The sequence below is a fragment of the Pipistrellus kuhlii genome, unplaced genomic scaffold (assembly GCF_014108245.1).
Source record: "Pipistrellus kuhlii isolate mPipKuh1 unplaced genomic scaffold, mPipKuh1.p scaffold_m20_p_1, whole genome shotgun sequence".
NCBI classification, from domain to species: domain Eukaryota; kingdom Metazoa; phylum Chordata; class Mammalia; order Chiroptera; family Vespertilionidae; genus Pipistrellus; species Pipistrellus kuhlii.
The window spans coordinates 124,756,009-124,780,309 of record NW_023425404.1 but is presented as its reverse complement, the minus strand read 5'-3'; the positions used below and the strand labels follow the sequence as shown (position 1 = coordinate 124,780,309).

The 24,301-nt window shown below is 48.2% G+C and overlaps 1 protein-coding gene across 3 annotated transcripts in view; it reads left to right on the top strand.

The window, feature by feature from the left end:
• Nucleotides 1–13,350: 13,350 nt before the first annotated feature.
• Nucleotides 13,351–24,301, top strand: part of LOC118702396 (phosphofructokinase, platelet) — a 62,464-nt gene continuing 51,513 nt past the window's right edge. The window contains exon 1 of one of the 3 annotated variants that reach the window (XM_036408298.2): nucleotides 13,351–13,532. In XM_036408298.2, the coding sequence (XP_036264191.1) occupies nucleotides 13,427–13,532 (106 nt within the window). In that variant the 5' untranslated portion in view covers nucleotides 13,351–13,426. The remainder of the gene's footprint in view (nucleotides 13,533–24,301) is intronic. The other 2 variants (XM_036408280.2, XM_036408288.2) reach the window with 2 other exon arrangements.

Sequence of the window (24,301 nt, the reverse complement as noted above, 5' to 3'; positions counted from 1 at the left end):
ATCTGGGACCCCTCTCGGGATGTCTGACTGCTGGTTTAGGCCCAATGCCTATGGGATTAGGCCTAAACCAGCAACCGGACATCCCTCTCACAATCTGGGACCGCTGGCTCCTAACTGCTCACCTGCCTGCCAGCCTGCCTACCTGATCGCCCCTAACTGCCTCTGCCTCAGCCCCTGCCACTGTGGCTTTGTACAGAAGGAAAGCAGGACAACAAGAAGATGTCCAGTCAACCCAGTCTAATTAGCATATTACCCTTTTATTAGTATAGATTTAAATATCTGTTGATGTCAGAGAGGAAAAGAGAGGGAGAGAAATAGAAACAACAATGATGAGAGAGAATCATTGACTGGCTGCCTCTTGCACACCTACTGGGAATCAAACCTGCAACCCAATCATGTGCCCTCACCATGACCTCCTGGTTCATATGTCAATGCTCAACCACTGAACCACACCAGCGGGGCACTAGGTGCTTCTAAAACCTGGGAAAGCAAAGAAAAAAGATTCTATCCTAATCCTAAAGCCTGGAGAGCAGCCAGCCATGCTGAGACCTTGATGTAAGCCCAGTGAGACCCATTTTGGATATCTGACTCCCAGAACTTCAAGATAAGAGTGTGTTGTGTTGCCGAAACCGGTTTGGCTCGGCGGTAGAGCATCGGTCTGTGGACTGAAAGGTTCCGGGTTCGATTCTGGTCAAGGGCATGTACATTGGTTGAGGGCACATACCCGGTGAGGGAGGTGCAAGAGGCAGCTGGTCAATGTTTCTCTCTCATCAAACATTTCTATCTCTCTATCTCTCTCCCTTCCTCTCTGTAAAAAATCAATAAAATATATAATATATATATTTAAAAAAAAAAGTGTGTTGTGTTGAGCCAGTTTATTTGTGGTCATGTGTTAAGCAGCCACGCCTGAGGCCATGCAGGATTAAACAGCTTCCCACAATCACCTGGTCACAAATTAGCCCAGAACAAGGGCTACAAAGACCCCCTGAGTGAGCCTGGCTCTAACCTGCAACTGAAAAAAGCTACACATTTCATGGATCTCAAATCTGTTCCCGATAAACAACTGCTTAAAGGGGTATAGAACGAAGTAACAGGTATGTGTCTTCAGCTCTCCCATATAAGGGCTGGAGCAAGGTGGCCCTGTCCTTCTGGCCTGTGGGAGACTGTCTGGACTTTAGGCCCAGGCCCTCTAGGCACCTTCCTCCTGAAAGGAGGGCTGACATTCACTGTTGTTACATCAGAGGGAAGCTCCCTCAAAAATAGAGTGGGTGGTGCTCATTCAAGGGAAACTGCTTTTCTTAGGAAGTCATGTTTAGTCTCTATTTCAATCCTAGGATCTACATTGTTTGGAAATCTATCTTTGAAGCTGATTTTAAAATATCAAAAATAATGGGGAAAAAGGAGCACATAGAGATAATTTGTTCTTGCTGCCAAATATTTGTTGACTCTCCATGACCATTGTATTACATTTAAACTGTAAAAATGGCTAGAGACGACCCTAAAAAATTGCCAGTCACATGTTTCCCATTAAACCAGACAGGTAAGATATACTAGGTTTTCTGTATGTCAGACTGTCGAGTAATACTAGTAGACAATTACCCATTACACCAGCGTATCAAATAAGTTGGAACCTAGGTGATTACAGAAGTGGTAATTTTATTAATTCTTTACAGACGTTCAAGAAGTGCTTCTTAGTTTGAAATGTAACTGACTACTGCCTTTTCATTATGGTCCTTTTCTTAAGCCCATGTTGGCCTGGGACAGGGCTGTAGACATGCACCTGACAAAACAGTGCTCTTGAGGTTTAGGTTCCTACCAAAATCTAAGTGTCATTGCCATGGCCTCAGGAGTTGGCTTGCTTTTGTTTCCTAGGTAAGAAGACACAGACACAAGGCAGTAAAATCTACTTGTGAAGGTCACCATCCAGCCGGCTGAGTTAGGTCCTAACCACAGTCTGAGTGCAAAGTCCAAGCTCCTTATCAAGAAGTCACTTTTCATTATATTTTAAAACACAAAGCTGGCTGCTCACCAGAAGTTTCCAGAGAACCACAGTGGGGCATGGGGCCCAGTGCACAGGCCAGACTGCTGGGACTGACCCTCCGGTGTGTGACTGTCATTTGGCGTCCTTGTCTAGTTATTGGAAACACTAATAGGACTTTCCTCACAGACTGTTAGATTCTGTGGGTTAAAAATGCTTGAAAGGCCGAAACCGATTTGGCTCAGTGGATAGAGCATTGGTCTGTGGACTGGAAGGTCCCGGGTTCGATTCCGGTCAAGGGCATGTACATTAGTTGCAGACACATCCCCGGTAGGGGGTGTGCAGAAGGCAGCTGGTTGATGTTTCTCTCTCATCGACGTTTCTAGCTCTCTCTCCCTCTCACTTCCTCTCTGTAAAAAATCAATAAAATATATATTTTTAAAAACACTTGAAAGGCTTAGAATAGTACCTGGCACACAGCACAATACTCACTGAAAGTCTAGTCACTGGGATGGATGGATTTCAATAAAAAGACCTAGTTCGGCCTGGCCAGTGTGGCTCTGTGGTTGAGCATCAACCTATGAACCAGGAGGTCATGGTTCAATTTCCTCTCAGGGCACATGTCCAGGTTTTAGACTCAATCCCTAGTGTGGAGTCATGCAGAAAGCAGCTAATCAATGATTCTCTCTCATCATTGATGTTTCTCTCTCTCCCTCTCCCTTCCTCTCTGAAATCAATACAAATATATTTTTTAAAAGATGATTATAATTATTTAAAATAATAATTTAAAAAAATCTCGCCCAAACCTAGCTCATGTTACTGAGGCCCAGCACTGGTTAGTGTAAGCTTCTTTAATAAGAGGTCCCCAAACTGACCACTGTTAGTCGGAATTCCATCATATCAGGATCTGTGATTGTTGGAAGTGATTTATAAACATAACCATCGTGGGAGAAAAATAAAAGTTTACAAAAAAAAGTGAACTCATAATTTTTTTTTTTACAGCCTATAATAGTCCCATGGTTCTGAGCACATATGTGATTTCTGGTGAAAAGATATTTTAAGGGTATAATTTGTTTTCTGGATCAAATAAGTATGACAGATATTTAGGAAAAAATGTCAATTATCTCAAGGTCAATGGATTTGTTCAACAAAGTGGAATCTAAGATATAGTTGAGTTATATTTGGAAGTTCCCCTCGGTTACCATCTAATTTTAAAAATAGACTAAGAACTTTGAGGAACCTGAAGGAGCTGAGTGAGTCAAAGTGACTCTGTTATTCTGATGATTCAGAACAAGAGGAAAGATATTACTCCCCAGTCCTTTTGTTTAATACTGAATCCCATTTCTCATAGCGACTAAAATAGCTAAAACAGAGACTTCCCTTTCTAAAAAAATAAAGTAACCTAAAATGAATAAAATCCCCAATGGCCTGAATGGTGACACCAGAGCCCAGTCACTCCTTTAACCATTATACCGATTGCTTCCACGACTCTGGACATGTTCTGTGTGTGTAGTTTTAAATCAGGTCATTCCTGTAGAAACCTTTAGGAATCTTTATTGCTTCTTTCATCTTACTACTTACCAGGCCCAATTTTTCTATACACATGGGAACTCATGCCCAGAAGGAACACTCAGCATCAAAAGCATGCCTTCTGACTCAGCATCACTCAAAGAGCCTGCTGAAGGGGCTCAGAGTAATAATTTATTCATCCCTTCCAAAAGCAAGCGTGGCCTTTATTAAACCACAGAAACACTTGGGACTGAGGCATGACAGTTCAAAAAGTGATGAGGTAAGTTATATAACACAGCACCCTCAATCAGAGAGCACCTTTCTCAGGTCCACATTCTTTTTCAAACCATTTTTTATTTTTTAAATTTAAATATAGTTTATATACAATATTATATTAGTTATACCAATCTCAGGTGTATAATATAGTGATTTGACTTTTTTTAAAAAATATATGTTTTTATTAATTTTAGAGAGAGAGGAAGGGAGAGGGAGAGAGATAGAAACATCAATGAGAGAGAGAATCATTGACCAGCTGCCTCCTGCACACTCCTTTCTGGGAATCAAGCCCAAAACCCAGGCATGTGCCCTGATCAGGAATTGAACCATGACTCTCTGTATCTTAGTTTCCACTTTGGTGCATGGGTCAACTCAACCACTGAGCCACACTGGCTGGACTATTTGACATATCTGTAGCTTACAATGCCATCACCACAATAATTCTGGTAATCATCTATTGCTGTGCAAATGTACCACAATCTTGACTATATTCCCCTTCATGTTTTTCATCCATTCTCTACCTCCTCCCCTCCAGCAACCATTCTTGTCCTTATAATCTCTGCTTCTCTGAGTCAGTTTTTTTGTTTGTTTTGTTTAGATTTTACATATAAATGAAATCATATGGTATTCCTCCTTTTCTCTCTTACTAGGTCACTTAACGTACACCCTCTAGGTGCATTCATGTTGTCACAAATATGGCTTTCATGTGGCTGTGTAATATTCCATTTTATGCACGTACCATGTTTTCTTTATCCATTTGTGTATTGATAGACACCCAGGTTGCTTTTCTATCTTGGCTATTTTATAAATAATGCTGTAATGAACATGGGAGGCCACAGTACCTTTTCTAATTAGAGGATTTTAACCTGGTGTTTTATATTCTTTGGTGCTGGATTCTTCACTGTCAGGAACTGTGAGCTCAGCACATCTAAAGCAATTCATAAAGAAGCAAATCAACAAGTTACTCAGGGTTCTCAGTAGAACCTGAGCCAGAGAGACAGTCAGTTAACTTAGATTCTGGTCACTCACTCCTTCCCAACAAGAAAGCAGATCACCAATACCTATTGTTTCTCCAGGATCACTCTTTCTGGGCAGGACTTGCTTTCTCTGGGTTCTGCTTCAATAACTGACCTCATGCACACAGACATGTCCAATCTCCTTCCAGGCTTTTATTCTAAAGTGTTGTCTTTGCTTATAAACTTATTCCAAGTCTAGTCTGTACATCCAGTTGATTTATGCTAAACTGTGCTTCTCTGTGTTCTAGATGTGGGACACGACTTACAGGAATGAGGCATCTCTCATCTGGATGTCTTCCTTCTGTTCCCCTTGGGGAATCTGTTTTCTCTTCCTCTCTATTTCTCTCTCTCTCTCTCTCTCTCTCTCTCTCTCTCTCTCTCTCTCTCTCACACACACACACACACACACACACACACACACCAGTACCTACTCAAGAACATCACTGTTTCATCATTTCAAGCACAATGTCAAACAGGTTAAACATGATTATAAAACATCTGAGACTCGGTGATTATATTGATATATTGACTGACCAGATGTATAATGAGAACCATTCAACAGAGGGTTTTGTGCGACATTGTTGTTTCCATGTCTGCCCCCACCAAGATGGAAAAGGACTTGTCCTAATAGGACAACACCATCTGGGCGAGGAAGCAGCCCACTCCAGAGCCAGGGAGAATGGTCAGCAAATCTCAGGGTCCTAAAAGGGGCACACATCCTCAGCATTGGTTACTATTTATGCCGGATCCACGCTACCTTGAGAAAGTGCACTGTTTTGCAGAAGCCGTTTTGGCTCAGTGGTAGAGCGTTGGTCTGTGGACTGAAAGGTCCCAGGTACAATTCAGGTCAAGGGCATGTACATTAGTTGCAGGCACATCCCCAGTAGGGGGTGCGCAAGAGGCAGCTGATTGATGTTTCTCTCTCATCGACAATGTTTCTAGCTCTCTAGCTCTCTCCCTTCCTCTCTGTTAAAAAAAAAAAAAAAAAAAAAAAAAAAAAAAAAAAAAAAAAATCAAAAAAATCTACTTAAAAAAAAAAAAAAAAGAAAGAAAGAAAGAAAGAAAGAAGGAAAGTGATACTATGTTGAAAGGAAGAAAAGCCATACCACCCTAAAAGGACCTGTAAGTCATTAGACCCACAGCCAAGAACATTCCTGGGAAGATGTCCAACTCCAGTCCTTAAGGAAATTATTCATTGTATTCTAATTATTGTATTTTATTGAGGTACAATTGATAATGATGCTGGTCAAAGGGCACAAAGTTTCAGTTCTAAGATGAATAAGTTCTGAGGATTTGAAGTCCAGCAGTGATAGTCCAGCAGTGATTGGACTTAAAATGCTGTACTGTGTGCTTTAAAGTGGTTAGGAGTGGATGCTAAGGGTTCTCATAATTTTTCAATCTGGGAATAAATATGACTTTTGAGAGGGCTGTTCAGTCTCCTGTCTGTGACTTGTCAACTGCCAAGAAACTAATCAAACCTCAAGTTGAATTGGACAGGATTTTGCTTTGTCAAATTTCGGTCATGGGGGTGAGAGTGGGGCAATGGGAAGATATGTACACATGTAATACCTTAATTAAAAAAATGGGGGGGGGGAATTTCAGTCATGGTAATGCCTACATAAAACTTGTCTATTTAAAATTACTCTTCTGATATATAGGTGGTTTCTAAATTCCAATGTTAGCTAGCTAGGGGGGAAAAATTAAAGCAAACGATTTTTTAACATCTTTGCTGAAATAAATTCACTCAAACTATTCCAATAAAACATCTTATGTGACCTGCAATACTCTGGAATTGGTTCGCGGAGCCACAGCTGCTCTTACTAAACTCAAGGCATTTGGGTAGTTCCTATTTTTACTGTATGGAAGGAAACATGCTGGTCACCTCCCACGAAAGCTGATGTCACCTCCAGGACACTGAAGACTTACAAATCACCCCAAATGTGTCAGCTCTATTAGTAAGAACACCCAGGGTGCGCTGCTTTGTGAGCAGGGGGACTGCAGCCTGAGCCTGTGGGAATACCCTCAGCCCAGCAGCCCCAGACAGTGTGAGAAGTGCAGGGCCCCCCTCACAGCCACCTCAGCTCGCACCTCCTGCTCCAGGGCTTGGCCATACAAGGAAGTCTTCTCCAACCAGGATGACTAAGCCCTGACCGGCCACGGGGGAGGGGAGAGGGAGCACTGCCTGGCTGTCAGCGCACACCTTGTTTGCTTTGGCATGTCCTTTGGTGACCACTGCCATTCCTCCTCCTGGATCCAGAAAGTGGGGCCCGAGGTCTAGGAGAAGGAGTGAGCTGTGAACTAATTTCAGCACCTACCCCTTGGCACTGAAGAGTTGAGTCCAGGTCTGTCCAGCCCCCCAGGGGCTGCCCTGACTCTCCAGTGCACAGTGCGAGACAACCTCTCATCTCTAACTTAACCCTGAAGCTCCTATAGACTCATACTGAGTGTAAACTTCCAATTCTCAGGGCTCCTCCCTACCCAGAGTCTGCCAGCTCCCTCCCCCTGCTCCCTCCTCCATCTACACCCCCACCCCCCCCCACCCCCCGCCCTGCACCCTTTCCCCCCACTCTCTCTCCAGCCTCTTATCCATAAACTCCCCTGACAACCTTCCTGGCTACTCCCCAGCACAGAGTCCACACAAACCTTTCTTTCACTGGACACACATCCTTCTCTCTCAAGGCCTTTGCCCAGAACAGTTCAGCCCCTACCAGTCCCTCTATTGACAGGTCACTTCGTCACTTCTGGGATTGGGCTTTAACTCCCAGGGGACTTAGGTGGACCCCTTCTACATTCTGCCACACTTTGTGTTCATCACCACCAAGAGGAGAGAGCCTTGCAAACCCAGTGCTGTCCCAGGACCACCAGCAGAGAGGTGGTGTCTCAAACGTACAATAGGGGAGTATGTGAGATGGAGGAAGCCAAGGCCCAGAAGGGGTGGGAGTCCCTGAAGAATGTGTCAGATCCTGGGACACGGGCTGGTCTGTAGCTGGGAGCCTTGTGTTCCCTGAAGAAGATGCAGGCTGAGCTCCCACTGCTTGGCCTCTCGAAAGCGGGGAATACAAACAAAGCCCATTTAATGTCCCACCCACAGTGTATGAGCACATGTGTCTACACGTATATAGTAACGAAGAGGGCAAGAGCAGTCAGAGAAGAGAGCTCACCCCAGTGAGGTTCTGAATTTATAAACACGATCTAAAGTTAGCCATCTCTAGAAAGGATAACAGAAGCAGGGCTCTCAGAAAGAAATGGGGACCCACTTGCTAACAAAGTGAAGCTATTTCATGGGGTAACAGATAACAAGTTGGGAGAATAAACGAATCACAAGAGCCTCGTTTATTTAAAATGGATGTAAAGAATAGAAGCAGCTGAAACCAGTTTGGCTCAGTGAATAGAGAATGGGCCTGCAGACTGAAAGGTACCAGGCTCGGTTCCAGTCAAGGGCATGTACCTTGGTTGTGGGCACATCCCCAGTGGGAGGTGTGCAGGAGGCAGCTGATAGATGTTTCTCTCTCATTGATGTTTCTAACTCTCTATCCCTCTCAATTCCTCTCTTTAAAAAAAATCAATAAAATATATTTTTTTAAAAAACAATAGAAGCAGAATAGCCAGAGACAGTCACATTCTAGAAAAAGAGCTGCCTTCCCTGGAGCAGAGTGCCCCCAAAATGATCAGGGAGAATCTGGGTGATTGGCCAGGATCTCTGGGCAGAAGTCATGAATCATTCCTCATGATCTCTCTCTTCCTCTCTCTTTCCATCTCTCTCTCTCTCACTCTCCCTTATCTAATCCCTCTCCGTCTTGCTCTCCATTTATCACTTAGAAAACTCCCTTAAAATAATCCAACAACATCCGCTGTGCTCCCTCCTCTTATCTATGCATGGGTTTCTTATTACTCTGCCACCAAGAAAAGCCCACACTCCCCCTAACAGATCCTGTTGTATTATTTCTATGATTCTAAATCATTAGAAGTTAAGGGGGGGAAAAAAAACAAAAACAAAAAATACCTCTGCAAAACCCATTCACCAAAAATGGGTCCTTATGGAGAATCTTAACATGTCCTATGTGTAGGCGGGGGATGGGTGCTAGGAAGCTCATAGTGGAACCTGGCCTGCATGCATAAGCCATGCAGACTGTTAGCATATGTGTACATGCTGCCTTGGCATCTAAACTTTCTATTCACAGTATAGCCACCTTCCTTTGGATGTGTCCTTTAGCTTTTTGTTTGTTTGACTTTAAAACAAATCTGAGAATAAGTCTATAAAGAAAGTTTCTGAACCCTCCACTGCGGTCAAAACATTGGCTTGGAGAAAGACCCGTAGCCAAGCAACCTGAGAAGAGAGGGGAGCCTCCTGCTCCAGAACCAGATGCCAGGGACAAAGGTTTCTATGTGCCGCTCCCCTGTCTGGAGCCTTGGAAAGCAGCGTGTTTTAGCCAAAGAGGCCAAGGTCAAGTGAGGCAAGGACATAGAAGGCACTTCTTCCTCCCAGGCCTCCGGGCTGGCTGTGAGACCCACGGGTCCAGTTGGGGAGTTGGAGCTAGAATCTTCCAGATTCTCTTCACAGGAGAATTCAACTGGGCACCCCCAGGGCCGACCCTCCACCCCATGTCTGTTAGGACTGCAGCCCCTGTGAGGCTGGCTTAGTTAAAGTTGTTGACAGTATTGAATATTGGCATTTCACTGAATCCTCAATCATTCTCAGAGCTTGGCAGATTATTTTCATGTTTCTAGTGACTGATTACATTGTTTCCAGAACAATTTAGCTCCCTTGCTAACAGTAATACTGCTTCAGTCTGTTGCTCGCCTCCTCACCAGGTCTAAACTCACGTGTTTTTTATAACAAATGTGAGACTAGATGGTAGAAGCAGAACAGGTAAGAAGTTATGCTGTACCATCATCACAGAATGAAGAAAGTGGGGACCACAACACTAAGACACTAGAAAGCAGGAGACATTTCAAATGATATTCTAGCTGAAGTTATTGGCTGGAGTTTTCCATTTGTGACCAGCAGAACTAGGTTCAAACTCAGGTCTCCACACCAAAATCCTAGATCTTTTCCCTTACCCAGCAGGCACGCCATTAATTTTGGTGCATGTGTGGGGGTGTTAACAAAAATGTATTTTATTTTTTTACTACCAACAGATACTTTGCCAAATCAAAAAATAAATGAGAAGAGTTATCCATGAAGAAGAGAGGAAAAGCAGGTGGGCGTCACCAATGTGGAGAGAGAACACCTGTGAGAACCCTGGTGCTGTCTCTGCTCACTGCACAGGAGGCGTGGGCTGAAGGCAGCATGTCCCAGTGTAGCGCATTTACTCTTGTATTTTCCTCAATCTAGGGGAGAAGGAGAGAGAGTGGGAGGAAAAGGGGGATGGAAATGTAGCTGGGGTTGCAGATTTGCTCCAAGTTGACTCCTGATGGGAAACCAAGGAAAATGCCAAGATGAGAGACAGAGTTTAAGCCTGCAGCTGGTGAAGGACCGAGGCCCTCTGTCCAGCAGCCCTGGCGATGAATCCTGCCCACAGCACAGGAGTGCAGGCAGACCTTCCCTTCCCCGATGAGTTTCAGGCCGGGCACAGACACTTGTGAGACCCTGAGCAGAGGGTCCAAGGAAGCCCACCTGAACTCCTGATCCCTGGAGTGACTGTTCCTGTGATATGTGTGGGCTGGCATAAGCCACACAAGTTTGCAGGAATTTGTGAGGCAGCAGTAGAGAATTAAGGTGCATCATGTCCTACTGAGGTGAGCTGCACAGTAACCGGGCATGCAGTTCTGCTCTCTGGTATCTTGGAAGGCCAAAGTTAAAATACCTCCAGTTGAACTATTAAAATACATGCATTGCAAAAGAAGAAGGAAAGAGAAATGGCTCTGTCTTTCCATGTTAGCTGAGATCCCTGTATATTATTCCCTGAATAACTGAGCTCATGAGCTTAGTTGGGCAGAATGACATATTTCCTATCTGAACCACAAGTCTGTGTGATTAGCTTTAAAAAAAAAATCTTTTGTAAAAACAGGCATAACTTTGGGGGTCTGACAACTCTAAACTTTATTGTTTTTTGAAAGATGAAACAGAGTGGGCCGGAGACCAGGATGCCAGGACACAGGCTTTATTGAAGAGAAGAGTACCACTGCTGGCTGCCTTCCTGAGAAAGAGTATGAGGGCCTGGGTTCATGCACCTTTTTATGGGAGAAAAGAGAGGGGATGGGGCTAAGGGCACTCAGCACACGCTGATTGGTGGTTTCATGTAAGGCCTATGATTAGGGACCTAGGGACTTAGGAATCGGGGGCTTAGGGTATTTGGCAGGTGCTGATTGGTGGTTCAGTGCTCAGGAATGTCCAGCTACAGGTGGAATTTACATCCGTCCATCAGTTGGAGGAAAGGAGGATCTATCACTTTTATTTAACTGTAATATTTTTATACCAAAACAATACTAGCTCACTGGAGGAAAAAATCAATTCTTGTAACAAGCAAAAGAAAGGAAATTAAAATGTCTAGATTTATTTACACATATATACACACACAAAAATGCACACACACAGACCTCTTATTTCTTACCTTGCCTCTTATTAACCTTTCCTGAATGTTTCTTCAAGTCAATAGTTATTTACCCTTATAAGTGAAACAGCAATTGAAAACTGTGTGTATTTTTATCATAATTTGCATCATTTACTGTCCTGTTTGAACATATCTATCATATTCTAAATTACAGACAATTCTATGACAAATGACCAGTCCTCTAAATTACAAAAACAGGCATTTTAAGAAGATAAAATTCAGTGTACACCAACTTTTCCAAATGTAGTATGCTCTAGAAAGGCATACATGATTCTAGAGCACAAATTCTGGGCTGCGGGCACTGGAGACCTCTACGTGGAGGTGCTTAGAGCCTCCTGTCCTTGGAGAGTAAAGACCACCTGTGTGCCAACGTCAAAACACCCAGTGTTCCTTTCAGCATCACTGAGCCTGCTGAGCTCAATCCATCAGCCAGTTGCTCTCAGACTCTGCAATCATCAGAACAGCTGGGAGCTTGTTAAAAATACATATTCCCTGGCAGCATGCCAGGAAACTGGACTTTGGTGCTTCTGGTCGAGCCAGAAAAAAAAATAGGCCAGGTGATTTCCATAATCATAGGGGTTCAGGATTTCTCCATTAATCCTGGCCTACAGCAGAGATCAGACTTCAGGCTTGTCCATGGCAGGCATTTTTTTCCCCTCTTTTACAATAAAATTTTGATGCTCAGAGACATGAGTGGGAAGATGAGGTGGAGCGTATTTACACAAGTATCCAACCTAAGTCTGAGCACCCCACTCCCTTTCTGTCTGGAGTGGCCCTATAGCAAATAGTTTGGTTGTGTTGCTATCACAGGATTCTCTAGGTGGACAGAGGGCCTTTCTTAATCTCTTTCCCTCTTGTATCCATTCAACAAACACTTATTGAGCATCTCGCAGGCTCAGGTGCTGTGCCATCTCCACTGTGACCTGCAGATGAATGGGACCTCATGAAACTTGGGGTCACTGTATCCCAGTATGGTGTCTCCTGAGGCCAAGCCCCTAAGGGGTCCTTCTGGGTGTCAGCCGCAGGTAACTGGCAGGAGGTTAATCTCCGCAAAGAGTCAGCTTGTTCATCACTGGATGCAAGTATCTTAGATCTGGAGCTCCCAGCAGGGCTGAGCGCATCTGGCTGACATCTCAGGAACTCTGTTTCCTGAGGTAGGAATGTAGGTCTAATCTCCACAGCCAGCCTTTCCTGCCTTCCTCCTACCCAAGCTCGGCGCTAAGGTCCCCTCTCCAGTCATGATCCTTCTTGTCCCCCGTGCAGGTAGGCGGGTTAGGGTGCGACAGGACCCTTGGGGTGACAGGGGTCAGGACTTTGTCATCGCCGGCAGCGATGCCTACGTTTGCTCACCAACTATTGATAGGTAGAGCATCCGTTCTGATTCCTTCCTCTTGACCTGAGGCTGGAGAGGAAAACTGGGGCAGTCGAAGAACCGCGAAGGTTCCCGTGGCTCCGTGCGCCACCTGGCGAGGAATCCTGCAGGGATAAGGGTGCGTGCCTCAGCTGGAATTCTTTCCTTTTTGTACGCTAATCCCACCCACCAGCGGGGCTCCCCTCAAATGAGGTGCTTCGCTCACCTGCAGCGGTCCACGACCCCCCGCCCCTCGCCTCCCACCTCCCACCTGCCTGCTCCTCCCACTGGCGGTGTTACCAACGCCCCCAACCTGCGATGCTCCACCCCGCTCGTGATGTCCCGCCCACCGGCTGCGAACCTGTAGTGTGGAGCTCCTATCCACCTGCCAGGCTCTCACAATTGGAATGATCCCGCCTACCTAGGAGGCTCCTCCCAGATGCGATGCTCCGGGTGTTGAAAGGTCCGCCCTCACACACCTGGGCTCTTTCCGCCTGCGAGGCTCCCGCACCTCCGGAGCCTGTAACCAAGGGCGCGCCCCGCCCCGTCCGCAAAGCGCCCTGCAGAGCCGCACGCCCCTCTCCGCGGCGCCTCCTCCGCAGGCCCCGCCCCTGTGCCCGCCCCTCGCTTCCGATTGGCGCGCGCGGAGTGGGCGTGGCGAGCGGTTCTGAGCGGTGGCACCGCGGGCGGGGTGCACTGGCTGCCTAGCACCCGGCCCAGCGTGGTCTCCGATCTGTTCGCCATGGACCGCGGCGGCGACTCCAAGGCCCCCAAAGTCTCCTTCCTGGAGAATCTCTCCGGAACCGGCAAAGCCATCGGCGTGCTGACCAGCGGCGGGGATGCCCAAGGTGCGCTCCCACCTCCCCGGGGGGGGGGGGGGGGGGAGGGGGCATTGGAGAGAAGGGATGGAGGGACCAGGAGGAACCTGTGGGGACCCCGGGCCAGCGGCAGGGGTACGGGGAGAAGAAGAGATGTGAGAGAGCAGAGCAGCCCAGTGCCCGGCAACCACAGGGTCCGTGCAGCCTCCGAATCCCAGCGGGGCGAGAAGGGGAGGGATGGCAGCCCAAGCCTTCAACCGGAAGATCAATGAATTTTCCACCTCCACGTTATTTTAAAAAATTGAGGCTGGGCGACGGGGTCGTCTGGACCGTCCTTGTAGTTCATCTTAAATCCGACTCTTAGGATGGGCCCGGAGGCCCCCTGAAGGTGGGTGACGGCGCGGCCGCCGCCGATGCCAGGGCTCCCGCCCCGCGCTGTGCAGGGAACAGCGGGTCCCCGCGGCGCGTCCGGAGCACTCACGCCCCTGCACGGCGCGGGCGGAGTCCCCGCTGCTGATTTCGGGGCGCGGCTGGGGGGAGCGTGGGGTGGGGGGTCCCCGACCTGGATTGCCATGCGTCCGGCACACTGTATATCTACACTGGAGATTTTTTTTAAAAAGGGGTTTCAGCTGCTCTAAATCTTCTTTCCCCTTCCGGCTCGTGACCAAACCGAAAACTAAAACGAGTCACTAGGCCTCCCCGCCAGCCTCTCTTTGGGGGGAAGGACTAGGAAGCGGGGACTCCGGGACGACGTCACCAGCCCCGAGCGCGGACTCTGGGCACCCCGCCACGAGCGTGGAGGCGGATTTCGGGGAGATGCGGACAGGAGCTCGAGGCCCGCGGACGCACCAAAAAAACATTTCAATCTAATGGGGGAAGGATGGCCACGGGCCACGCCCCGGCTATCTGTCGCGCTGGGTGCACATGGGGACGCAGGGGTTCCCGGGGAGTGGGGTTTCCTATCTAGGCCAACCGCTAGGAAGTGGATGGGCGTTTTCCAGGCGGATGCGGACCTGGAGCCTGAGGGACCACGCAGGCGGAGACGCGTCTGGTAGCCGGTGTTTGGTTTTTTTCCCCCCTTCCTCGCCAGGCCCCCCAAGATTATGTTAAAGACCCTGCGGCCTAGTCTCCACCTGTTTGGAGGCCACACACAAAGAGGATGGAGGCTTGGGTGAGGGTTCTCGCGTCCTAGCCTGTGCCCACCCTCTCTGCGTCCTTCCCTTTGCCCTTGAGCCGGGCGTGGCTGGCTCGGGTGCCGCTGGTTGGCGCCCTTGGCGCGCGCGTACGTGATGCTTGGCCAGTCGCCGTCCCTGTGCCCTGCGCCCTGGGCCCTAGGCACCTGGCCCGCAGCATCCCCAGAGCGTCTGTCCCAGGCCAGGCCCTCCCAGTCCTCCTGAAAGTGTCTGCCGCAGCGTTGGTAATCGCCCCCGCCCGACAGGCCCACGCCTTTGCCTCCCAGGGAAGCCGAACTGTTCTGATTTGATATCCTAGGAAAATGACTCAGGTTATCAACATTCCAAAGAAAGAAGATGTTGTGATAGAGCAGAGGCTGGGATGGAGGAAATGGTAGAGTGAAATCGAGGACATCGCCCACGTTGTTACTTACATGAACACCAGGAAATGTGCCAGGTGGGGGTCGGGTGGGGCCCTATCAAAAGCACGTGTGTCTGCAGATGCTGGCACAAATGAGGAAGCATCTTAAATGAATGGCATCCTGCCCCTCCAAAGAGCACAAAACGTTGGCACAGGAAGGGGAACAGGCCTTAGGCCTCCAGGCTTCAAGGTCAGCGTTTCAAGGTTATTTTATAACCTTGTTGAAAAATATATATATATACATATGTCATTTTTTTGAATCCTTGTCCAAATATTAGCTTAGCTACCGGGTTGTTGGCATGTGGGCACTCAGGATAATGGTGCAACAGACAGAATCAGCATCCCCCCCCCCCCCCCCCCCCCCCCCCCCCGTTACTCATTCTGGCCCTGCTACCTGTGAACAGTCATAAAATTATTATTTCAGTTAGTCCACACCTTTTCTCCATGAAAAGTATACTCTGAAAACAAAAATTCTAAGAGAAGGCTGTTTGGTTGATGTCCTGTCAGGTTAGTAGGAAATGGCAATTCTCACCTCAGTGGGTAGTATCCTCTTTGATGTCCTGATGCTCACACCTGGCATATCTGGGCTGCCCTACATTCCTGACAACCAACCGTGGCCACTTGTATGCCCTCCCTCCCTCTTCCAGGCAGTTGGCTGTTGGCTATTTTTTCTTGGACTTCATGCAAAACACCAGATGTCCTATTTTGAGTCCATCTTGGATTTGCCTGAGTGTCTGGGAGCATTTCTTTCCGAGAAAGCTCTCGGAAGACATGCTCAGAGGGTCCGATTTTGGCAGCGGCAGATTTACAGACCCTTAGAGTAGAATAGGTTGGTTATTCCCAGAGATGTTTTGGGCTGCCCACCATTTCACCACTTTATCTTCATTCTAAGTGAGATTAGTGTTGGATTTCCTCTGAGATAGAAGGATTTTGCTCATAGCTGTAAATCCAAAAGAGCACACTCATGCCTTCTTTTCCTGGTAATGTTCTGATCAGATGTGAAGTTAAGGTGAAATTTTATGTTGAAGTGACTATAGCTTCTGTGAATTGGCATATTGTATATATTAGGAGTTGTAAAGGTCTTATCTCCAGGCCTAATTACATGGCTCCAAGACACGTGTGTCTTCATTTTGGAGGTGGGGACAAAGACCCACAATGAGGTAACCGACTTAGCGAAGGTTATGCGGCTTTGAAATGTCAGTGGCAGGATTTAAGCTTAGCTTTACAAGATCTCAATCTACTTGCTTTCCAGGCCATGGTGCTCTGGAGGGAGCTTTCTCAGAAAAAGCCTTTTTTACAGTGACAGCAACCACTCTAAAATACAGTGAGAGTGGCTGAAGTGATGTAACCCTTGATTCCAAAGTGGTGAAATGCTTTTGATTCCCAATGGAATTTGCATTATATAACCTATTAAAAAAAACAACCCCATCTATATTCCTGACTCCCTAACCCCACCCATTAGGGAAGAGTATTTCTAAAGCTAACTATTTTTTTTAAATTATTACTTAAGTTTCTTCTGTTGTCACAAGAAATCTGCAGACTTAAACTGATTTTTATTTTAACCTAAAATAAGTTCCACATTGCCAAATGAACAGACATAATCATGACTCAGTACCCAACCTCAAGCAAGACTGTGTCACACACCAAAAATGACTCATCATCTTCTGGAGAGGCTGGTAGGGCTGAGAGTTCTGAGCAATGGAGTGGACCCTAAGGGCACAGTGAACACGAGGCTGAGTCCTTTTTTGCCCATGGCAGAGTAAAGGGCATTCACTACATCGAGTCTATATACTTCTTCCCATTAATGGTAAGAATAGCTAGCATTTGCCAAAACTGATTTGGCTCAATGGATAGAGCACTGGCCTGCGGACTGAAGGGTCCCAAGTTTGATTCTGGTCAAGGGTATGTACCTTGGTTGCGGGCACATTCCCAGTGGGGGGTGTTCAGGAGGCAGCTGATCAATGTTTCTCTCTCATCGATGTTTCTGACTAACCCTCTCATTTCCTCTTTGTAAAAAATCAATAAAATATATATTTTTAAAAAGAATAGCTAACATTTAGTGACCATTGCTATGTGGCAGGTGCTAATGCTTCATGTTCTAATCCATCCTCATTTGACACATGAACAAGGAAGCTTTGAGATGAACTGAGTGTACATCTCAGAAGTTTGAGATGCCATCTGCTAAGCAGTAGGGATGCAGTGGAAATGGCACAGGTGCCATTCCCCAGGGCAATTCCCCAGTGCCTTTCTGGTACCCAGCACAAGGGTTGGCAGCTTACTAAGAAGTGTGGACCAATTCCTTCTTCTAGGCAGACTAGCTGTTTTCTTTTCTCATAAAGTCATGTCAATTAACTAAATCCCCGCTAATCCAAAGCACTCTTTCATCTAATGAGTGATGTCTGGGTAAAGTGAATGCCTGGAGATTTGCAGTCAGAAGTGTGAGGTACTGTGGATAGGGCCCAGTCACCTAGTTGACCCTCACTGAACGTGGATTTCTTGAACATTGCTTTGGGGTCCTGCTTGGGGGGTTTCTTCTGTGCTGGCCCTGTGTGGGCATTAGCGCCCTGTAAGATGCAAAGGGCAATTGAGAACAGTGGGCATCTCGCCCCACACTCCAGTCCCTTACTATTCTGGAATTCTGTACACTCTGTCTGGGGATCTTTTTTCTTTCTGTCTGACTTTTTAATATATTTTTATTGATTTCAGAGAGGAAGGGAAAGGCAGAGAGACATAAAAACTTCAATGATGACAGAGAATCAGTGATGGGCTACTTCTTGCATGCCCCACACTGGGAATAGAACCCACAACCCAGGCATATGGCCTGGCTGGGAACCAAAACCTATGACCTCCTGGCTCCCAGGTCAATGCTCCACCACTGAGCCATGGCGGCCAGGCCTCCAGGGATCTTTTCTGTTTATAGTATGATAATTTAATGAAAGTGTTTGGGTCTAGGAGGCAGAGTGTTAAAATGCTAGTGTTAACCTCATGTGTACTGTGGGAAGTCTGTGCAATTGCTTACTTGTCTACAAATGCAAACACTGTTGTGTGACATTTTGTCATCTTCAAAAAGCATGTTTCCCCCCTTGTTTCAAACCTTCCATCATGGAGAATTGGGGCCATTTGAGTATGATGCACCCATCCACTGGGCTGTCAGAAGCAGTTATAGTTAGAGACATGAAGATAGAGCAAAGCCATTCGAAAGGCAGACATCAGAGCACAGCATGGTCCATCCACTAGGACTGTAATGTGCTGAGAAGATGTGGGGATGAAGAACAGGTGACCATGTGTTAAGGAAGTAGTTGAGTCACTTTTCCAGTTACTCTTTTCACCCAGCTTGCTGTGTTTTTATTGGTTACAAAGTGTCTGCCAGCAGGCCCCTTCATCCCATGTGCCTTCCCCAGACACTCAGCATGCTGGGGATTACAGTCCTTGTGCTTGTCAGGAGGAAAGAGGCAGCCAAGCTGCTAGAGCGGTGCCCTGAGCTTCTCTCTGCCAGCAGTGAGGCAGGGTCTTACATGTTTTCATTTGGAAAATGAAAGTGGAGTCACTCAACTCTTATCTCCTTCCTCCGCTCCCCCTTCCTGTTCTCAGTGAAAGGCTTAAGGCCACAGGAAGACTCCCAGGACAAGGAAAATGTGCAAAAGAGAAAGGCGTGTCATTGCTCTGCCTCTGACCTTGCTGCCCTGAAATCCACAGCCTCTTTTCTGTACTTGATGCGGCCTTGCCAAGGTGCAGACTGTGATTTAGAAGGTCTAGGGGAGGCCTGAGAATCCACTCCAACTGCTGGTCCCCCTGGTCAGCTGAGGACCGGGCTTCAGTCCTGAGTCCACGGGAAGTTCAGATCCCTCCAGCAATTTTCTTTGACGGTTCTCTGACCAGGAGTTTGACTGGATTGTAATATAGGACCCTGTCTATAAAAAGATGGAAACAAGTCATCAATCAGATCAGAAGTTTCTCTTGCTTAGACCAAGGGTGGGGAACCTTTTTTCTGCCAAGGGCCATTTGGATATTTATAACATCACTCGGGGGAGACACACAAAATCATCTACTTAAAAATTAGCCTGCTGTATTTGGTCAAACATTTACTTAACTCACCCCTAATGCCTTGGCCGGGCCAGATCACATGATTTCTTAGGCCTTATAGGGCCCATGAGCTGGACATTCCCCACCCCTGGCTTACATGTTAGGGGGAAGGGTGCCCTGGGGTAACCCGTGCTGCCAGTCCTCCCCATCTTCTCAGCTCTGCTCTAACATCCCAGGTCTGTTTCCATTGAACTGTTATACAAATTAGCGTTGGCCTCCCAGGTGAAGGCAGACCTCGGCCCTCCTCTCGGGCAGTGACCAGGTGACCTGGGGGCGGATGAACATGGGAAGAGGCAGACCTGGGGGCAGTCTTGGTCCTTGGAGCGCCCAGGCCAGCCTGTGTCAGGGACCCTCCACCTGGCCTGGGGCAGTGGCGGCCGGAGGCCTCCTGGGGAGGTGGCAGGGGAAGCCTGCAGGGGCTTTCAAGGAAGAGGTCAGAGCCAGATGGGCAAGGTTCCTGGGGAGCGGCAGGTGGGGAGGACTTTGGATTTAGTCTGTGTGACCCTGTGACCAGGAAACCACCTGGAGGCACTGGCTGCCAATCATAGGGGTGGTTTTATGGTGGTGGGAGGAGGGGGAGGAGGGAAAAGCGGGAGGAGGGAAAAGTTTAGGATCTCAGGAGGAGCAGAATTGGGCCTCCTGTGGAGGGTTTGAGGGGCGGGGCTGGGCAGCCAGCAGGGCCTCCTCTGCATGGAGGAGGGGACCAAGGGTCATGGGATGGGTTTGTAAATGGAGGGTCTGGCCTCTGACCTGCTCCCTGTGCAGCAGGAAGCAATGCAGAGTAGGAGGTGAATGGAGGTGGAGGCAGATAGGGTCGGTCAAAGGACATTGTTTAGAGCAGTGCTTATCTGCTTAACTGGCAGGAGCAGCCACAGGAGACAAGCTGCACAGGGTGCGAGGAGAGGAACAGTCTCGCCTCTCAGGGGGAGCTCTGTGCTGATGCATGTGGCAGGACCCACACAGAACTGGCGGCGAAAGGGCAGGTGGGAGCCCCTGGGCAGTGGAGATGAGGCTTGGGCAGAGCCCCTGTTCTATGCATGACTCACCACATGAAACAAGAAGCAGAAGCAGCAGGTGACATGCATTTTAAATGTATATTTTAGCCAACCCAATATTTCCAACCAGAGTCCACTTAAAGAGTATTTAGATAACTCACCTTATTTTTTCCCATGCTGAGCCTTTGACATTGAGGCTCACTCCACAGCGAGGTTCTGGCACAATGCACTCCTGTTTAGAGGGTCCCTGTTGACTGTTTACGTTCAATAACACGGAGGGACGGCTGGCCATGGTCTCCCATCTGCAGCGGAGGCGGGACGCAGCACCGCAGGCATGCTTCCCCCACCGCTTGCCAGGCCTGTAGCTGCTTTTCCAGATGTCCGCTTGGCTGCCTCCCTCACTTCTCTGATTCCCCGAAATAGCACTTCTCCTGGAGCCCAGCGGCCAGCACTAGCTCCTGGCGGACAGTTGCAGCCCCTCTCTGCACCACACACTCCAGTCCCCCAGCCCTGCTCTGTGTTTTATTCTCCCCCTGACCCCCCTCCACCCTGGGCGTCATGTGTTTATCCAGCTAGAACCAGCCCCACCAGGGCCAGGAGCTTCTCCGAATTTCTCAATGACAGACAGCAGTGGTTGGCCCAGAGAAGACACTCCTTGCATCTTGGGTGCATGGGTGGGTGGGTGGATGGATGGATGGATGGATGGATTGATGGATGGACTGCCCGCCCCTCTAGGAATTTATCTAAGTTTTCTGCAGACTTTGAACACAAGACCCAGCAATTTGAAGCCTCCATGAATCAGAGACACTCCCAACTTGGTAACTTTGATCCGAGGGGGAGTTAAGGTCATTACACAGTTCTCCTTAGGATTTTTTTTTTTTTTTAGTTTTTTTTTTTTTTTAAATCAATCTTTATTGTTCAAATTGTTACAAAGGTTCCTCATTTCTTCCCCCCTCCACCAGGTTCCCATCCCACCCTCCGCCCCCTCTCCATCCCCCATTGTCCTCATCCATAGGTGCAGTTTATGTTCAGTCTCTTCCTCCCTCCCTTTCCCCGATAGTAAATCCCTTTTCAGATAGTAAATCAGTTACTTAGCATTTTCTCATATCAATAATACCACCACATGCCCAATGATACATTTCACACAAAAGACAATTCCAAATAGGTCAACCAGCCTCATCCAGGCCCCACCCAAGGCACTCACAGATCAACACCCCAGCCCTATACTAACTCAACACATCCAGATCTAAGCCTTCATCACTTGATTCAGCAGACCCTCAAGTTCCCACAAAAGTTTCCAGCCATGTCTGAGAGGCAGCCGTGGGGCAGGGGCAGGCGAAGAGCGAGCTGTTCCGGGCCTGGCTGCTCCGGGCCTGGCCTCTGTTGCTCTGATTTGTTCCACAACCAGTTGCTCCGGGTCTGGTCACTGCCGCTCCCGACATAGTTGCTCTGGACCTGGCTGCTGCTGCTCCGGGCCTGGCCGTACCCGACCCGGCTGCTCTGGGCCCAGCCGCTTTGGACCTGGCCGCTCCCAGCCTGGCAGCCGCTGCTCCGGGCCTGGCCGCACCAGACCCGGCTGCTCCGGGCCCGGCTGCCCCAGGCCCGGCCGCTCCGAGTCTGGCCGCTCCCAGCCTGGATGCTCCGGGCTTGGTTACTGCTGTTCTGGACCTGGCTGCTCCCAACCCGGCTGCTCTGGGCCCGGCTTCTTCGGGCCTGGCCACTCCGGATCTGGGTGTTCCTGGACTGGCCTCCCTGGGCTTGGCTGCCTCCGCCTCAGGCCTGGCTGCCACTGCCCCAGGTCTGGCTGCTCCAGTGCTGGCTGTTGTTGCTCTGGTTCTGGCTGCTGCTGCTCTGGGGCCTGGCCGTTGCTGCTCCAGGCCCGGTTGCCATTGCTTTGTGCCTGGGCACTCTAGGCCTGGCCGCCGTTGTTCCAATATTCTGTCCTTTTTTTTTTTTTTTTTAACGCATTTATGTTGCAATGTTGGCTGGTGAGTTGAGTTCTGACTTAGTCTTTGAATTTTCAAGATCTTCTTTGTATTCTTTCTTAAGTAATTTTACTATCTTTTGCTCTCACTTGACGTCTTCACATTGAGAACTTTGGTTTCTTCCTCCTATCCTGGGAGCTCAGCAGGTTGGCCTGTGGCACCCCTTTGTTCTCCGCAGGCTCCCGCGCTGCTCCAGCCTGTTGCCGGGGTCGGCGCCGCCCAGGAAGCAGCCCCTGGCCTTGGCTCTGTTGCCCTCGCTCAGAGGTCGATGGCTCAGGGGCACCCCCCTTGGGGGCCCCATCGCCCAGCTCCCTGCTGGTGCCCGGCTGGCTGGTGTCCAGCAGGGGCTCCTGCTCCCTGTCGCATTCCTCCAGTCTGGAGCTTTTTTTTTCCTCCTTCCAGCTAGGGGAGTCCAGGATCAGAGTCAACAGACTGTCCTCTGCGCGCAGTGCGCGCGACTCTGGGGGCTCCGCTTTTCGCCACTCCCCTGGGATTCTGCCTCACAGCCCCGTCTCCCCCTGCCCGAGCCTGGGTCCCCAGGGTCTGGTCCAGGACTGGGGTTCAGAGCAGTCCGGACTGAGGCACAGCGCCGCCGGAGGCTTTGTTTCTTCACATTAGGGTAATCCAGCATCAAAGTCAACATTCAGTCCTCTGTGTGCAAAGTGCGCGCGATTCCAGGGGCCCTGCTTTTCGCTGCTCGCTTGGGATTCCGCCTCACAGCCTGGTATCCCCCACCGGAGCCTGGATCCCCAGGGTCTGGCTCATAACTGGGGGTCAGCGCTGCCAGTTCGGGGGTTTAGCCCAGGCTGGGGGTTTTATTTCCTTCCTGCTAGGGAACGCCAGGCAGCACCCAGCCCTCTCCTCCTCTCCGTGCGTGCGAGCTCGCAGCATGTCTTCGTACCTTAGGCTTTTTTTCAGCTCCTCTGATTTTCCTTCTTGTAGAATTTTCAGTCAGTGGACTACCTGTAGCTCTGGGCGATGTCCACTCTACATTTTAGTTGTATTCCATTGAAATTGTTGTGTGCTGCTGCGGTTAGGTGTCTACCAGAGCAGCCATCTTGGATCCTCTGTCCTTAGGATTTTTTCCCCCTGTCAATCCCTAAATCATTAAAGGGGAACCATTAGGGAGAACTCTAGTAGCAAGTGCAAGTTAAGGTGGGTTTTAAGTTTGTTTTCTAACATATCCCACACTTTGCTTTGGTATAAAGATGAAAACCATGTGAATTCAGGAAGAAACCAGTAAGAGGGCTGAGCAACCCGACTTTATTTTTCAATAAGGAAATTAAAGATTAACATGAATTGGGAAAGGGTTATAAGTACTGAGAAATAAGCAGGGAACTTGGCTAAATGGGATCCGTAAGGAGCTTTCTCATACTCCTCAGGTCACATAGGAAATGAAAGAATGAACCCGAGTTATTTTATCAGAATCAACACATGCCTTGTCTCTTACAAATTACCGTATTTTTCGGACCATAAGACGCACTTTTTCCCCCCCAGAAGTTGGGGGAAAAAGTCCCTGCGTCTTATGGTCCAAATATAGCCTACACATATACTTTAAAAAAAAAGTTTTTTTACTTGCCTGGCTCTGTGTGGTCTCTGTGTGCTTGCCCGGCTCTAAAATGGTTCTAAATGCTGCTGTTTACTTTACAGGATTGATTACATGTGTTTATGACTGTGATGTTGGGTTTTAATGCACATAAAATATTTTAGGACACTATTTGTTTCAGAATCTTTTTTTCTTCATTTCCCTTCTCTAAAAACGGGTGCGTCTTATGGTCCAAAAAATACGGTACTCAAAATTTGCATTTCACCAGAACAGAATCTTAGGAAGCATTTGGAAACCTGGAGTCCACCCCACACCCTGATTCAAGGAAGAAATCACTTAGTGACTAGCTTACGCACATGATGGTTTAGCAAGAAGCTATTAATAGGGAATGTCAAGAATAACCAATGGACACAGGCAGTAGGGGGGTGAGGGCATGTGCTGGGGGCAGGAGCAGGCAGGGAGAGTTCATTGGGAGGAAAAGAAGACATATGTAATACTTTCAACAATAACTTAAATTTAAAAAAAAGAAAACAACCTACTCTTTCTATTGTATCTAAAGTAATTACCACACACTCCTCATTTAACTCCTCCCTAATT